This window comes from Chanodichthys erythropterus, chromosome 14, assembly GCF_024489055.1.
Source record: "Chanodichthys erythropterus isolate Z2021 chromosome 14, ASM2448905v1, whole genome shotgun sequence".
In the NCBI taxonomy this organism is placed as follows: domain Eukaryota; kingdom Metazoa; phylum Chordata; class Actinopteri; order Cypriniformes; family Xenocyprididae; genus Chanodichthys; species Chanodichthys erythropterus.
Window position 1 is genome coordinate 7546649 of NC_090234.1, and position 18765 is coordinate 7565413.

The window sequence follows — 18765 nt, forward strand, 5'->3', positions numbered from 1 at the left end:
CTGGAATGGATCTATAAATTTATTTAAATAAAATGATTACATTTATTTGAATTTATTTATTTATTTAAAAATGCTGAATTTCTGAATTAAAAATACTTTATTTGGAGGGAAAAAATAAAAACAATCATAATGAAGAAAAGGGCCTCATTAAAAGAAAGAATTTCTTGAAAAGAAAAGTAGTGTGTATTAATCTTATGTGGTGAAGATAGTTGTAAAATGTATTTAGAATTTAAAATATTTTTTTGTAAAATATATAGTTAATAAATAATAATGAGAAGCGTGCACTCGCATATATTAAAGACACAAGAACAGTATATTATCGCTTTGTTACACCATGTGATAAATATAATACATATTTTAAAAGGGCATAAAGGTTTTTCAAAATAATATAAAATCAATACAAGAAGTAAAAGTATTGGTTCATGCATTTTGACCTTGATTTCAGTCAAGATAAAACGATAAAATTAGAAGTCAAGATTATTTAGGCAAATCTGATCAATCAAATTGAAATTTAGCTCATTCACCTGTACAACAAAACTGATAATAAAACAGCTCATTATAAAAACTGACAATGGGTTTTTTCTTTGGTTTTGAAGGTTAGGGTTAGTCATCAAAACATGAGCCGACGTGTGCAAAGACATGCACACATTGAATAAGCAAACCAGAATGTCTGTAAAATTCTTTACATGTGAAGTAATATTAGGTTATGGGGCAAAAACCGATATGCACAGATCAGATAAGAAAACTACTCAGGAAAGAAAAGAACTCCACAGAAAAGATCTCCGGGTGTTTGCATGATCATACATGTTATCGGTTTATTAAGCATAATCACTGATGCATGTAAACACTCATTTTCATCTTAAGTTGATATCATCTTTAAGGTTCAAGCAGGTTCTGTGTTTGCGTGTCTAGTGTGGATGTTGGTTGGGGTGTTTCCAGTCAGATGGAGGCATGCTCTTCTCAGATGCATCTGTTGACACTTCCTTCCTGTTGCGTTTGTGCTCTCTGTTTAGCTTGGAAAAAACAAGAAACTGAAGTTTGGTTCAAGCTTGTATATGACCATATTCAAGCATATACATGCACACTTGGACTCTCTGAACCAGTTCAACTGGTTTTGTGAAGTTGTTACTGAAGGTGTATGTTCATATTGCACCGGAGGTCATGAAACATGTTGTGATTGAGTATCTAAAACTCTGGATACTCTGAAAACATGAAAACTTCTCTGAAACGCTCTGTTTATGTTCTTCCTGTCATTGCAGGTGTGGAGTGTTGCAGTCATGCTACTGAGCAGAAAGCTTCAAAGAATTCCTCATATTTTCACCATAAACCTCTTTGTGGCACAGGTGAGCTTAGGGTTTGAGAGACAATGTATTTTCCATTAATATCATAGACAGTGTTGGGAATAACACATTACAAGTAATGCGAGATACATAATCAGATTGCTTTTTCCAAGTAACTAGTAAAGTAACACATTACTTTTAAATGTACAACAAAATAGTTACTTTTTCAAATAAGTTTGGCAAGTTTGTATTTCCATGTATTGACTGACAGCTCTCCTGTCCTCATGTTGAGAGAAATCAGGAGTAAGTGCAGAGGAGTTGAGTGTGAACATGATGGGTATTGTAGATCTGGACTAAATGTGAACATTTACTCATCTCACTTGCACAAAAACAGATTCAGTACTCCTTAAAATGAATAAAAACACTGAAATGCACACACAGAATAGTACACATACCTGCAATAATTAAATATGGTACATAATACAAATATACTTTATGTATTTAATCTCACTTTATTAACCAATGTCTTTGCTGCTGACACAAAAGTAAAGTACCACACTGTCCATAAAAAGTAACACAGTTACTTTTTTGTGATGTAATGCAATATTGTAATGCATTACTTTTAAAAGTAACTTTCCCCAACACTGATCACAGATCTATGCTATTTTGGAACATTAAGGGCGTGTTAAAACAAACTCTGGTGCAATTTCTCTGTTAGTGTGGTTCATTTATATAAGTGTGAATGCTGCCATGGTGTGCACCAAATAAGCGGCCCAAAAACCACCTTCCATAGGAACTCTGGTGCGGTTCGATTTAAATTTAAACACAACACAGATCAAAGCAATTTAAACATTAATTTACATTAATGTACACACAGCACCCCATATTGACAGAAAAACCCAGAATTGTTGACATTCTTGCAGATTTATTAAAAAAGAAAAACTGAAATATCACATGGTTCTAAGTATTCAGACCCTTTGCTGTGACATTCATATATTTAACTGCTGTCCATTTCTTCTGATCATCCTTGAGATGGTTCTACACCTTCATTTGAGTCCAGCTGTGTTTGATTATACTGACTGGACTTGATTAGGAAAGCCTGTCTATATAAGACCTTACAGCTCACAGTGCATGTCAGAGCAAATGAGAATCATGAGGTCAAAGGAACTGCCTGAAGAGCTCAGAGACAGAATTGTGGCAAGGCACAGATCTGGCCAAGGTTACAGAAACATTTCTGCTGAACTTAAGGTTCCTAAGAGCACAGTGGCCTCCATAATCCTTAAATGGAAGACGTTTGGATGACCAGAACCCTTCCTAGAGCTGGCCGTCCGGTCAAACTGAGCTATCGGGGGAGAAGAGCCTTGATGAGAGAGGTAAAGAAGAACCCAAAGACCACTATGGCTGAACTCCAGAGATGCAGTCGGGAGATGGGAGAAAGTTGTAGAAAGTCAACCATCACTGCAGCCCTCCACCAGTCAGGGCTTTATGGTAGAGTGTCCCGACGGAAGCCTCTCCTCAGTGCAAGACACATGAAAGCCCGCATGGAGTTTGCCAAGATGGTGAGAAATAAGATTCTCTGGTCTGATGAGACCAAGATATAACTTTTTGGCCTTAATTCTAAGCGTTATGTGTGGAGAAAACCAGGCACTGCTCATCACCTGTCCAATACAGTCCCAACAGTGAAGCATGGTGGTGGCAGTATCATACTATGGGGATGTTTTTCAGCTGCAGGGACAGGACGACTGGTTGCAATCAAGGGAAAGATTAATGCAGGGATATCCTGGACGAAAACCTTCTCCAGAGTGCTCAGGATCTCAGACTGGGCCGAAGGTTTACCTTCCAACAAGACAATGACCCTAAGCACACAGCTAAAATAACGAAGGAGTGGCTTCACAACAACTCTGTGACTGTTCTTGAATGGCCCAGCCAGAGCCCTGACTTAAACCCAATTGAGCATCTCTGGAGAGACCTAAAAATGGCTGTCCACCAACGTTTACCATCCAACCTGACAGAACTGGAGAGGATCTGCAAGGAGGAATGGCAGAGGATCCCCAAATCCAGGTGTGAAAAACTTGTTACATCTTTCCCAAAAAGACTCATGGCTGTATTAGATCAAAAGGGTGTTCTACTAAATACTGAGCAAAGGGTCTGAATACTTAGGACCATATGATATTTCAGTTTTTCTTTTTTAATAAATCTGCAAAAATGTCAACAATTCTGTGTTTTTCTGTCAATATGGGGTGCTGTGTGTACATTGAGGAAAAAAACGAACTTAAATGATTTTAGCAAATGGCTGCATATATGACAAAGAGTGAAAAATTTAAGGGGGTCTGAATACTTTCCGTACTCACTGTACATTCTGCATAAACTAATACTATCCTGTGTCTGCAGTTATTGGCCTGTGTTGGTATGATAGTGTGGAACTTCGTGGCAGCACAGAATAACTTCCTGGGTCAGGTGTTGACCTTTACTCTACTGTACGGTTCTCTCTACAGCACCTATATCTGGCCTGGTGAGTCATCAGAGTATGTCTTCTAAAAATCACTAAACATCACCTGTCCCTCAATATCAGGTTCAAAACTTTTAAATACTACCTGGTCCATACCACGGCATTAAAAACGGCCTCACTGTTTACAGCTTTACAGTATTAGCATGTAACTGCTGGATATGGAATTTTCAGTAACACTTTATTTTAAAGTCTTGTTTCGCATGAAAATACTTACTGTAGTAATGACACTAACTGGGTAAAAATTACCCCTAAATCTTAACTTGGCCCATGTAGTTACCTTACACTACTAAGTACTTTTGTGGGTAAGTATGCTTTAAGTACGTTGAAAGTGCACTCTAAATTGCCACCGAGTTTTCAATATTGTATACATGAACACATTTTGTGCATATGAAATGAAAATTTTAATTGTACCCTTTTGTAAATGATTTTTTTTTTTATATGAAAAATTTCAGTTCAAAACAGCAGATATGCAAAATGCACAACTGGCTGGTTTACTATCAGGTGTGGGACAACTACTGTAGTTTAGGGTTGTAGTTATGCATATAAGAAGTACAGCAAACTGTAATAGAAGCAGCTAAACTGTTCTTACATGGGTATATGGAATATTACTGAAGAAAATCCCTGAAATATGAAAATATTTGTTTGTCAAAGTACCAGACTTTTGTGCTTGGGTTTAAAGTGTTTGTATAATCTTCTGTATTTTGTCATAAAGGTCTGATCGCTCTGTCTCTGCTCCTCATGAGGAGAAGTGAGGAGGTGGACTTCAGGCCAGGGCTCACTGTGATCACTGGCTGGGGGTGAGTGTCGCATTCGAGACAGTTACATAATGACCAGTTGAGTATTATTCTACTGAACAAGACAGAATCAAATCATACTCAATTTATACTGCAGTATAAACCTCTCAAGAAAGACCTCCTTTGAGGACTGAGTTCACTAATAGAAAAGGTAGTTATTAAAAAACAACAACACAACACTTAAAAACAAAAGGTTCTTTATTGGCAGTGAAGGTTCCATAAAGAACCTTAAACATCCACAGAAGCTTTCCATTTCACAGAAGATTCTTTATAGTGGAAAAAGGTTCTTTGGATTTTTATCTTAGAAAAAATCCAAGAAAAATTGTTATTTTAAGAACTGACCTCTGAAAGGTTTTTCAGTCCCCCCACCCCCCCTTTGGAACCTTTTATCTTCAAGAGTGTATCCATAATAAAAGAGAGTTTCTTTTTGGATGCACTGGTCAGAGAAGAGAAATGAGAACAGCAGCATTAGAGCTATGAGGCATTGCAAATATATAAACAAATCATCTTTCTACAGTCTCAAAGTACTTGAATACAAATATATTTTATAAGCAATGCTTCAATTACACAATCTTGTACCTTCTTCCTTTTCTTTTCTTTTGAAATATTGTGATACGCCTTGGATCTGGATGGTTTGTTTCCTGGTATATAACCCTTTATTGAAGAATTTCTGAAAGAATACTTCTGGAACCAAGGCTGCTGAAGAAGTGTGCAGTGACTGTTGAGCTGTATTAGACAACTGAAAGAGAATGTTATTAAGATAAAGACACTGATGTCTGCTGTTCTCTCTCTCACTGTCTCTTGCAGTTTGCCTGTTGTGGCTGTGAGTGTCCTTCTCCTATCAGGGGAAAGAATGCCAGACACTATTGACTCCGCATTCTTTTATGGAAAGACGCAGGTACAAATCTGATGAAAGCATTATTCATATTGTGCACAATCCAATGTGTTTATCTAAGATCCGTACTGTTACATTGCAAGGCTGTTCTGTTTGCTTAGGTAATAATAGTCAGCATTGATTTCTTTAGTAATGACGCATGATACTCACGTTCAAATGCACGGAATAGGGAAAAAAGCAGAATAAAAATGTGAAAGTTTGCCTCTGATCATGTCCATCATCGACTCATGAGGCCACATAAACTGTTTCCCAACCTGTTTCTTGCCACGGCACAGTTTTGATAAGTAAAAAATCCCACGGCACACCACTAAGCACTAAAATGACAAAATTGCACAAACATGCATTGCTTCAAATGGCATATTAAAACTGGATATTGTATTAAAATTAGTGCTCACATTAATTGGCGATGATAAAACAATCAAGGTCTTCAAAATTGGTATTTAAAAATGTATCAAAATTCTGGCTTTATATATATAAATGGACTTACAAGGGTTTTGACCATCATTTGACAGATATATGTGTTTTGTCCGTTACTGGAACAGCCGCATCTGAGGCAGTAAGTGCATCATCGCATTAGGTTTTCATCAACTTGCAGGTTATACAGTTTATTGTAGCTATATGGGCGCTCAGGTTTTCTTGTTGTTGAATACGTTACATGATATAAAAGATGAAGCTCTATACACAGGAAATTTAAAACGGTATATTGGCTACAGCTAGATGGCAAATACCAGACTAAGACTCTTCTCCAATATTCAAATGAAAAAACAAACAAACAAAAAAACAGCCTTCATGGATCTGTCTGCATTGACACTATTGTATGAGAACTGAGCTGGTCAATGATATCACAGTTTTCTCCAGAGCTGCTGTAGAGATAAGTAAGTTAATAACTTTTTTACAATGGAAATAAATCAACTCTGAACTTCCGTAAGCTGGACAATGACACTATTTTCTTTTAGAGCTGCAATACAGGTGAAACAAATTTTGTTGCATAATTCTTCTGTTATGACTGTAAAGCTGCTTATTTAAACAATCTGCACTGTAAAAAAGTGCTATATAAATAAAGGTGTTATTTGAGTAATGAGAACTCTGTGCTTATTCAAACATCAGTTCTTTATTAACCTTTGCATTGCAAACAAGCAGTGATCAATCTCCAAACTGCGTGCGGCACCTCATTCACGATACAGGGGGGCGGGGTTATGAGGTTTGACTGACAGTTTGAGGAGCCAATGCAGTTACGAGGTTTAGTCACAATCTATTTTTAATACTTTTCATTGGTTAATTATTTGTAGATCCATATACAGGCGTAAAGGATGACCAATAGCATTGATTTTTTAAAAGTAAAATAAAACAAAAATGACAAAATATATAGAGATACAAGATACAGTGGCGATATATTCTTATTTGTAGCATTTTTTTTTCTCCTCCCAACCATTCTTTCACAATTTGAGCCTGATGAATCTTGACATTGTCATGCTGGCTGGCATATGGCCATGATGTGTTTTCCTAAATGGTTGTTTAATAAATGAAAAGCTACACACTCCATCATTTAGGGTTAAACAAACTGCTCCCAAACATAAAACATGCTAGAAACATAATAATCTCTGCAATAATGATCCAGTCATATAGACTCTTAAGCATTTGACTGTTAAAATAAAAAGTTGCTGTTTGGATTTATTTATTTTTTTGGTCTGGGCAGTGTACTTATCAGCATGTGCCAACTGTGCATTATTGTCTTATAACTATCACATGGCAGTGAAATCACTGTGCTTGAGCCCGTCATCGCTGCTTGCAGCTAAATTTACTGTTGATGGTTACTGTTAATCACCTAGATTTTATTGTTTCACTCATAAAAGCTCATTTTTATTCATCTTTCAAAGATTGATTGATCAATTCAAGTTGGGCATTGGGTGATGATAGTTTTGAGGTTATCTAGTGGTATTTTCCTAAAAGCTGATGAAGTTCTGGGAAATTAGACCTGTACTTTTCAATTATAATCATATAATGACTACATATTCATTACATGTCCTGGAATATTGCTGTAATGCTCTTGTGATTGTTTGTGTGTTGTAGGTGATTTGCTCATCTGTGGTGTTATTGGTGAGTATCATGCTGTGTGGAATCTCTCTCACACTACTCAGCAGACACTCGCAATCCTATCACACTCTTGAGCATGGATCACTCTCTGGCAGTGAGGAGGATGTGAGGCTTCCCTACGACACAGACACGCAGAGCTCTATTGAGCAGCCCTGTGCTATCGGCAGCATCAACACAGGTATAACCCTGAAAACTCCTTTATTTATAAAACTATGGGGCCAGATTCACCAAAATTGTTTTTTAAAAGTCAAGTAGTTATAGCTGCAGACAAAAGAACTCCAAAACGAGGTGTGAACTCCTAAACTGGGCAGTACCTCCAAAAGTCTACACACGCAAAGACTTTCTTTTACGTCAAATGTCATTATAAAACATGCTATAACACATGTAGGGTGCAATTAATTACGAAGCAATGTTATTACTATAACTTAATACATTTTTTAATCGATCAATAGATCTGTGACAGGGGGGGTCCATTCGGACAGGGCCCAGGGGGACCTCTTGTCCCTCCGAGTTTGAAGCTCCAGTTCCCCACATCCTCAGCAAGATATAAGCAGGAATCCCATGCAAGCTGTCTCAGTGTGGCACATGGACATGTTTGACTGTATCACTTTGTTCTAAGTGACCGGGACTCGAGATTTGCAGGGCAGTGACGCTGATAGCAATTAAAAAGGTCCTGTTGTCTGGTGAGGTCCTTTTGGGGAGTTATTGATGGAGAAGGTGGGGTGTAGGGTAGGGTTAGTATTTGTTGTAGCATTGTGTAGGAAATCAGCACTGTAATTGACATGACCAATGAAATCTTTGGAATGGCCTGCGGGGCGGAGTTTGTGCTGAACTGGTTTGATTACGGGGGGAAAAAAACATGCAAATGTGCCGTGTTGTGTCTGTCATGCCCTGTTTTGTAGTTCCCACTCCCATTTGGAGATCTCCAGGCTGCAGCTATATCCTTCTCATTAAAAGTGGGGTAAGCCTGGTTCACTGGTTCCATGCTGCACGCCATACTTTTTTAATGCATTATACACTAGTTGACAAACATATCATGAGTATAACAATGAAAGCTGCCATATTTATAAAAAAACATAAAAAAAAAAAAAAAAAAAAAAAACAAAGGCAGGGTAAGCGTGGCATGTGTGGGGCGGCTGGGGTTGAGTATGGAGTTTGGGACCCTGGCCCTCGCAGCACCTCACCTTGATAGCCTATTGCAACATGACGCTGGCGGGGGTCTATTCTATCCCATGGCCATGAGGGGTGTCAGAGGCAGCTTTATAAAACCTTATTATTAATAGTTGTATCAATATTTCCATTATTATTATTATTATTATTATTGCTATTATAATTACTACTATTATCATTACTATCAATGGCTGTATCAATATTATTATTATTATTATTATTATTGCTATTACTACTGCTACTATTATCTTATTTGTCCTCTTCCTGATCCTTTAACCTCCCCCCTCATTCCGGATGAAATGAGTATATTCGTTAATATGTTTATCATTACTACTACTGCTAATACTATTATTACTATTTGTCATTTCTTATTAATTGGATTTATCATTATTTTTGTTATTACTGTTGCTATTATTATTATTATTATCATTATTATTATTATTATTATTAATAATATTGCTATTACTATTGCTTTTGTCATCTTTCTCATCCCTCATTTGTCAGCTTTTTTTTTTTTTGTGATACTATTACCCTCTTCATCATTATTATTGTCACTAAAATTCTTATTATTTATTATTATTATTGTTATTACTACTACTATTAACTTTATTGGTCCTCTTCCTGATCCTTTAACCTCCCCCCTCATTCCGGATGAAGTGAGTATATTTGTTAATAAGTTTATCATTACTACTACTGCTAATACTATTATTACTATTTGTCATTTCTTATTAATTGGATTTATCATTATTATTATTGTTATTATTATTATTATTATTAATATTGCTATTACTGTTACTTTTGTCATCTTTCTCATCCCTCATTTATCGTTTTTTTTTTTTTTTTTTTTTTTTTCTTTCTCCTCTTGTGTGATACTATTACCCTCTTCATCATTATTATTGTCATATATATTCATATATATTTCCACTACCACACCCAGTTACACTTACATTCACACACACAAACACACCCAAATTGTACTGTTATGTATGTTTTGTTGGTCTTTGTATTTGTTTTCTGCATTTAATTTGTTTTCTGTAATTATTGTAATTGTCTGTTTTGCATAATAAAAAAAAAAAAAAAAAAAAAATTGGGGTAAGCCATATTTCAAAAGCACTGTTGGACATTATTGATATTTGAAATCAACCCAAACAAACACACCCCTCTCTTCATTGGTCCGCCTCTAAAACTCACCCTCCAATCCTAACCGCCCTGCTCCGAGTCGGTCTCCGACCCCGGCCTGTCCACTGCTGGAAGGCAAGGCGAGTGCACTGACAATGACGCCAAACACCTCATTCTCTAGCGGTCATCAGTGCGCAGTGGTTTACCTGCACAACTCTTACTATCTGGCCTCTGTTACTGTTTATCACAGCTGACGCGCAAAAAAATGTTTCACGAAAAATAAAGCGCAGCTGATGAACGAATGACAAGTAAGCACAAAAATGAATGTGTGGTACACAAGAGTAAATACAAACAAGAGTTTGCTCCAGACAATCAATGACACTCAAACCCAGTGTTACTTACATGTGGAGAGGAATCAAAGCAGCCTCCACGTCTGTTTTCAGGCCTTCCCGCTTGGCTCTCTCCAGCGCTGGAAAGCTTTTCTAATATTAACGTGGATCCTAAATAGGGCTGTGACAATAAATTGATTAATCTCGATTCGTGGATCGATTCTGAGATTTTCCGAATGCATAGCGATTCTCTCTTGAATCGATTCTGTGCTTAGTTTAGATGACGTCTAGGCTAGTTTTTAACTGCAGACTCAAATGATGCAAGATTAATGTAAAAAGCCCACTGCAAACACCCTTGTAATGAGCTTCAACCTTTTCAAACTTTATGAAGGATTATTTTATAGAAGGTTCAAGTGGTGTGTTTAAGGAATCGGAAGCATCTCCTTATACTAAGTACGTCTGTTACTAAAGCACGCAGCGCCATCTGCTGTTAAAAACTAAGCTCAGAATCGATTCAAAAGAGAATCGCGATACATTTGGAAAATCTCAGAATCAATCCAGAATAATTTCTCGATTTGGGATTCAATGATTTATTGTCCCAGCCCTAGTTCTAAAGATCTTGCCCAGGCATAAACCTTCATTCCAGTGATATTCTTTCGAGGTTTTTTGGTATTGTGTCTCATCTCTCTTTCTTCAGTCTTTCTTCAAATCTCCCTCTTGCTCGTTCTCTCTTCTCGACCGCCATACGCCGCCTAATGCTGATTGACTACACGTTTGATGTTGGTGACGTCTGACAAACTTCCAAACAGCTTACCCCACCTTTAAATTCAGCATTAAACGAAAGTTGTGATAGTCCCCCCCCCATTGTGACGTATATCTGAGGGAAATGGCTTCTGGAACAAGAACAATCATAGGACGAGGCTTGATTTTGCCCATGGGGAATTGATTGGATGGTCGATGGTTGTGTTTTTTTATTGGTGGATCTCATGTGAGTGACATGTTGCCCCGCCCTCACGCCAGTAAACACGTCATCAGAGAAGACCGAGATGTTGCTGATTGAATTGTGGGATACAGTATTTCACACACTGTGCTCTGGATGTAAACTGCACATTTTAGAAATGGAGTGGGTTATCTGGTTATTCTACGAAAATAGAAATTTTTATAGTGAGCACAGAATACATGCTACTTTGAGAAAGAAAATAGTTAGTAGGTAGTATGGCATTCTGATTGTGAAAATATCTATGGCTCTATGAAAGATGAAGATCGTGACAGAATTTGCCTGAGGTTGTTAATCTTTGTGTGTGTGTGTTTCTCTCAGAGTGTCAGATGTGCGAGTGTGCATGTGGTCGTAAGGAGACCATGCCTGACATTACAAGCCCCAAAGAGGAAGTGTCCACACAAGCAGGTTCGCTCTTTCTTTCAGTTCCTGTTCACTCAAGCTGTTTCTAGATAGATAAGAAATTGCCTTATTTGTCAGAGGTCCTCCTTTGATGCGGTTCTGTAGCTAGAGCTCAATAGGACGCACAGCAGATGTATGGATAAGGAGGTTTTTTTTCTAAATACCTGTTAAAATATCTGAAATCAGTGATACCACACTCATAGACCCGTATGGAATAAAACTCATTCAGAGTGACAGAATTTTCCTTATTACACAAACTATTCCTTTAATGACTTTTTTATTGAAACTGAACGGAATACATTTCAAAAGAAAAAAAAAAGAAGCATAATATTAGCAAATATACATTTTCAGGTCAATGTGGCCAGCAGTGTACATCCACAAGCTGTTTGCTGGCTGAAGAGGAACAGAAAGAGGCGGAGAGACAGAAAACAGATATACAGTCGACTAGACACGTGCTGGTGTGTCTCTTACTGACCGTCGGTCTCCTCGCTGTGAGTACTGCGTCACTCATTCACTCTCATTCATACAGTGGGTATAAAGTCTACACACCCCTGTTAAAACAGCTTGGTATTGTGATGTAAAAAATTAAACACAGACAAGTCCTATAAGAACTTTTGCACCATTTATGTAAAAATTACAACCTATGCAATGCCACTGAAAATCAAAGTGACACATTTCAGAGAGAGAGAGTGAAAAAAAAAAAAAAAAAAAAAACTATTTGCAACTGCATAACTGTGCACGCCCCTGAACTAATAGTTAGTTAGTAATTTTATTAAAGCACACAGTGTGTAAGGATATGAGTCTGTTACTTTGGCACATAACCATTAATAAAAGGATGTGCATAATTATGCAGTTAGGTTATTTTAAATTTGACTTAATAAGTGCCCTGTGATTATAACCAAAAATGTTTTTTGTTTACTTCATGTACAGTCAAACTAAAATTTATTCAGACACCTTGAACATTTCATTAATTAGTTCAGTTTATTCACTATAGTTTAAAAATTGGTAATAAAATATGACAAGATCTCAGAGTTAAACTGTGTCAGAAAATATTAATCTTAATTATGTCAGATGGCACTTAAGCAAAACATGATCAGGTCAAAGTGTCTGTATCATTTTTGGTTCCAAATGTTTATCAATTTTACCGGTAGTCCACTGTATGAAGAATTTTTGGGTATAATATGTCACAGTTTACTTTATTTGGCTATCCTCACTTATATAATAACTATAGTGTCCTGCACCCACTAGTTAAGATACATCAAAAATATCAAAAATGTCTGAATAATTTTTGGTTTGACTGTATTATACCATATGGATACCACTTTTATCTTTACTTGGGATCTCACTGTTATTTACAGTATGGTTGGGGTCTAGTCACTCTTCTTTGGCCCACAGTCTCAGTTTGTGTGTGTTTGTTTGGTAGAATCTCTCCAGCTGTCTGTGGTGGCTCTTTAATAAAGATCCAGGACAACTGTATCTGGAGCTGCAATTTTTTTGTGTTGTGGTCAATTTCGGGCAGGTGAGTGTGAGCCTGTCACATGTGTTGTGTTAAAGTCAAACTGTCTTACTCTTTTCCTGAAGCATACGTCTCTTACTGTCTTCCCACTGTAGGGTCTCATTTCATTCGCATTTTTTGGCCTTGACAAGTATTTAGTTATTTCTCCATTCAAAAAAAGGTAACTAAACTTTTTTCAAAACTCTTTAAGCTTAAAAAGGCTCAAATGATGATGAATCTAATTTTACTTTATCTTTTGACCTTACAGTACTATGAAAACATTCTGTTATTTTCTGGAATTTCCCACCATTCCAAAAACAGCATTTATTGAGACAAAGCAATAAAAACAATTGACTTGTCAAATATATTTAAGATTCTTTAGAAGTTAACTGTTACAATGACTAAATGACTGAAAATGTTTGTAGGCTACTTGCAGATAAATTGGCATTTTAAGTGGAGTTTTAGGCATGGGCATATTTCAAAATGACTGCATTCGAATATTTGGGCTCATAAAATTCGGGCTCATTATTCATCAAGATTTTGTCACCATTTCTGAACAAGCTATGATTAGGCTATATATACATAACAAACTTACATTATATCTTAAGGTTTTCTTTTAGTCGAAAACATTGAAAAATATGGAAACAAAAATATGAAGAACAAAAGCTTTTAAGCTCAAGCAGAGCGAATGGAAAAAAATGCTGATAAGGTTACAGAGGGGAAGGCATAAAGGTGCAGACGAGGCCAACTCTGGGTCAGTGCATCCATTTCTTTCGAAAAGTATGTCTGGCAGTGGGAGTTTTCTTCCATCGTGAAGAGATCCACATCTGCCTGACCGAAGGTGTGCCATATCGCGTTGACCGTCTGGGGGTGGAGTTTCCATTCCCCCGGGGTGGTCAGCATGTCCACTACTGCGTTTGAGGAGCCCAATGCATGAACTGCCCTCACTGAGTGGAGGTTCTTCTGTGCTCATAGGAAAAGACAGTTCGCCAGTCTGTGCAGAGACCTGATACCATCTTGGTGGTTTATAAAAGCAACCACCGTCCTGTTGTCCAAGCGGACCAGGACATGATGACCCCTGAGTCCAAATGGAACTCTTTGAAAGCCAGAATCACCGCCATCATTTCTATATGGTTGATGTACCAATTCATCATAGGAGTTGCCCAGAACCGAAGGCTATTCTGCTGTCCCACAGGATGCCCCAGCCCATTTTGGAGGCATCTGTTATGACCACTTTCCTTCTGGAAACTGAGCACAGCGTTATCCCATTCTGATAAAAGCAGGGGACCAAGGCCTTGAAGCAGCCATGGGTTACCCTGAGAGTGGGGTGGGACACAGGCTTTCAACCAACCAAACTCCCCAAATGGCAGAGGAGCAGGGATCTTTGGGCGCATAACTCCTGTTCTGACTGGGCTATAAGCAGCTAATCGGAAGCTGAGAATGCGGATTCCTGTCTGTCTCAGGGGAAAAAGCCGTGTTTACGCACTTCGTAAAAGTACGTGGAGCTAGAGAGAGTCAGAACAGAAGGACTGAATATTGGTATACCCCCTCAAAAACTAATCTTAAGAACGGTCTGTGATGGGGGGGCTCTCTGGATATGAAAGTAAGCGTCTTTCAGATCCACTGATATAAACCAATCTCCGGGGTGGATTTGTTTCATAGTTAACATTCTGAAAGTCCGTCTCATGAGGGTGCGATTCAGACATATCTGGTGTCAGATGGGCCTGAGGCCGCCATCCTTCTTGGGGAGGAGGAAGTAGCAGCTGTAAAAGCCTGACTCCTTGCTCTCCATGGGAACTCACTCCCAGACACCTTTTTCCAGCAGAGACTGAACTTCGGCTCTAAGGACATGAGAGCTGTCATCTAAGACCGAAGTGTGCATCACACCCCTGTGGGGTGGTCTGCGAGTGAATTGGAGCAAGTAAGTGCTTGACACTCTGGGGATGGCTTGCCATATCCACAGTCGAGTGGCAAATTGTTGTGTCTTGCACTGCAGTGAGAGAGCGGCACCTGTTACAGTATTGTGAGGAAGAGGAATGCTCTTTTCTTGAAAATGTAAAAATTTAGTTTGGTTCGCTATAACATCGAGAAGGGTTTGGGTGCACACACTGGTGGGGCGGGCCAAGAATCGGCAGCAAACGCATTATCTCCATCATCCTGAGCTAAAAAGGGAACTGGATGACAGGCATGTTTTCAGGGTGGTCCAGCCTCGGTGGGACTTAACCCATTCCTCCTTTTGTCCTGAGGCATCAGGACTGCTTCAACTGCACGGGGTCCAGCTCTCGCTTGGGACAAGGCCCTTGACACTTCGAATAGAGGTAGTGTTTGGCCGGGTGGAGGCATGGCTTTATTTTAGGCTCCACTTTCCAGCTGGGGCTGGACAGGTGCTGAGGCTGGCCTGGGTCGCTGCTGAGTAGACTGGGTCACTTTGGAGTGATTGGAGGCAGTGGGGGAACTGGCTCTCTTTGGCCAGCTGAACTGAGCCTTGCAGCACTGCGAGACCGAATCACGCTTTTCATCTCCTTCCCCTCTCAAACCATATAAAACAGTCCTTAAGAGTCCTAGAGTGCTGAATGTGTCCCAATGTGAATGTGTCCACTGGTGTATGTACAAAGTCCACAGAAGTGATAATCCATTGAGGCTATCTGGAAAGGAAAGTCCTTTTAAGTAGCTCCACATTCCAGTGATCACTCACATGACAGGCAGACCCCGACTCATTTAAAGACATACACACAATAAAATAAGTAAGAGGAATAAAACAAACTCTGGTGTGATTGCTCTGTTAGTGCAGTTCATGTGAATAAGTGTGAACGCTGCCGTCCGAACCTTGGTGTGCACCAAACAAGCGGACTGAGGCCCATGTTTTCAGCTTCCAAATAAACTTTGGTGCGGTTCGACTGAAATATGATTGCAACACACCCTAAAAGTTAGTGGCTGGAGCGAGTAACAAGATCCCTAATTTCTGCATTAGCTTTGTGATCCTGTCACCATGTAAGGCACCACTGCAAAGAGGCTGTTATCGAAGGATAAGGATGTAATTGTTAAAAACTACTTAAAACCTGACAGAAAACTTGGAGTCTATGTAAATAGGGCATTTCCATAAGTCTTAAAGGACTAGTCCACTTTCAAATGAAAACTACCCCAAGCTTTACTTACCCTCAAGACATCCTAGGTGTATATGACTTTCTTCTTTTTGATGAACACGATCGGATAAATATTAATAAATATTCTGACGCTTTATAATGGCAGTGAACAGGGTTCACGAGTATGAGCTGAAGAAAGTGTCTCCATCCACATCCATCCATCATAAACGTGTACTCCACACGGCTCCGGGGGGTTAATAAAGGCCTTCTGAAGCAACAAAAAAAATTCCATATTTAACAAGTTATGATGTAAAATATCTAGCTTCTGCCAGACCGCCTTCCCTATTCAATGTACGGAGAAAGTGTAAAACTCTCGCAGTTCAAAAAGCTTATGCTACGTCCTACGCCTTCCCTATTCAACTTACGGAAAAAGCGTGACTGACACAACGCCAGTTTACACTTTCTTCTTAAGTTGAATATGGAAGGCGGTCTGGCGGAAGCTAGATATTTTACTTCATAACTTGTTAAATATGGATATATTTTTCTACACAAATGCATTGCTTTGCTTCAGAAGGCCTTTATTAACCCCCCAGAGCCATGTGGAGTATGTTTATGATGGATGGATGTGGATGGAAGCACTTTCTTCAGCTCATACTCGTGAACCCTGTTCACTGCCATTATAAAACTCGGGTGCGTCAGGATATTTATTAATATTTCGCCGATTGTGTTCATCAGAAAGAAGATCTTATACACCTAGGATGGATTGAGGGTGAATAAAGTTTGGGCTAATTTTCATTTAAAAGTGAACTAACAATTAACACAGTGGCAAAAAAAATGGCCTGTTTAAATTCTAAGGATCAGAGAGAGGGTGGAAAATTAGCAGACAAAATTTTGACATTTAGTGTAAGTGGTGGAAAATAAATAAATAAATCTGCCATTTTGTAGCATTTACAGTCAAATTACTTGTATAATGTCATTATAATGTTAAGGCTGCATCCAAAAACATTTAAAAAAAAAAAAAAATTGTGGCTTTTCTTCAATAAATGGTCTGAATGGGGGAAAGGAGCTTGTGTTTAAAAAAAAATCCTGTTTAATGTGAATATTAGATAAAATATAAATGCAATATACATGATTAGGGTAATGATTAGTTGGTCTTGTATATGTTGGTAAAGGTTAGCAAGGCTGTGGCAGGGTTGGGGTCAGGAGGTCACAGCGTCTGAGGAGATCAGACTGACCTGCAGTCAGTTCCTCACATATCATAAGCAGCAGTGCGTCAGAGACATTGTTCACAAGAAAAGGTGAGACTTTTTACTGCTATCTCCGTTTTCTTTTTCGCACTGAATTATTTGACACACATACTCATTTTCATGTTTGATTTGTTTTTGGTGCATGCATAAAAAGTAACATTTAGTCTACTTTTAATCATGATTTTCTCATGTCTATTCATTAAAGCATGTTTGCACATTTGCATGAATCTCTTTGAATTTTTTTTTTGGTTGTGATTCAAACATCTTCCCTTGCTTTCTAATCATCTCTGATTTCCTCTCCATTTACCGCTTGCTTCGCCTGTCCATCTGCCTTTCTCTCTCTGTCCTTGTGTTTGTGGTTTGGGTGCAGTGGGTGACGCGTGCTCTGCTGTGCAGGTGCGGAGAGAGGAGCACCACAGAGACGTTTCTGGGCAGTGACATGGTTCGCTGGCTGCAAAGCGTGGGATTGGCCGGTGACCAGGGCGAGGCGCTTGCTTACGGCTCACGTCTGCTGGAGGGCGGAGTCATTCAGCACATCAGCCTTGAGCACTGCTTCCAGGATGAAGCTTTGCACTACCGCTTCAGATAGAAGAGCCAGATCGCTTCCAAGGCTGATGATGGACAGTGGTTCAAGCACTTTAGCCAATGACACAGCGCACATTCAAGTGAATCATAATTTGTTCTACTGATACTAACAGCAATAACCAGATGTGACAGTAGTTGGTTAGAATGAGGTCTTGAACAATTTACCTACCTCACATATACAGAATGGCAAAGGGGAGATTGTAAGCAAACTAAACATTTAAGAGCTAAACAGGGAGTGTTGAAGAACTTTTAGCCACCAAATCCTGCTGATCTGAATTTATTTCCCTAGATTATAACAGAATATCCATAACAGAATTTTAACTAATTTATTTTTTGCAGTTATTTAATCAGGTTTAAAAACAATATTGCAGTTCTGGTTGAGTTATATATATTGACTTTTTTTTTTTTTTTTACTACTACATTTTGTATTGGGGCAGAATTCCTGGCAGACATGTATTTATTTCTAATATAACCTGTACTGAGATATAGCCCATGTGATAACTAGCCCACATCTTGGTTTTCCAAATAATTCTGTTTTATTCAAATTAATTCCAAATGATTAATTACCTTGATAGGAAATGCTTGTGTTTAATTTCACAGCCACATGAGGGCGACAGACAGTTTTTGTTTTCGTCTTGATCACACAGAACAAGTGAAGTCATTATAGGGTTAGTTCACCCAAAAATAAATTCACCCAAAAATAAATTCTGTCATCATTTACTCACCCTCAAGTTGTTCCAAACCTGTATAAATTTCTTTGGTCTGT

General features: G+C 38.4%; 1 protein-coding gene across 2 annotated transcripts in view; it reads left to right on the plus strand.

Moving 5' to 3' along the window:
* gpr155a (G protein-coupled receptor 155a) overlaps positions 1–18759 on the plus strand; it is a 35076-nt gene extending 16317 nt beyond the window's left edge. Inside the window, exons 6-16 of one of the 2 annotated variants that reach the window (XM_067410045.1) lie at positions 1260–1343; positions 3672–3792; positions 4502–4586; positions 5391–5481; positions 7549–7750; positions 11509–11595; positions 11941–12080; positions 13013–13108; positions 13201–13265; positions 17340–17465; positions 17811–18759. In XM_067410045.1, the coding sequence (XP_067266146.1) occupies positions 1260–1343; positions 3672–3792; positions 4502–4586; positions 5391–5481; positions 7549–7750; positions 11509–11595; positions 11941–12080; positions 13013–13108; positions 13201–13265; positions 17340–17465; positions 17811–18003 (1290 nt within the window). In that variant the 3' untranslated portion in view covers positions 18004–18759. Of the gene's footprint in view, positions 1–1259; positions 1344–3671; positions 3793–4501; positions 4587–5390; positions 5482–7548; positions 7751–11508; positions 11596–11940; positions 12081–13012; positions 13109–13200; positions 13266–17339; positions 17466–17784 lie in introns of both variants that reach the window. The other variant, XM_067410046.1, reaches the window with a different exon arrangement.
* Positions 18760–18765: the final 6 nt, after the last annotated feature.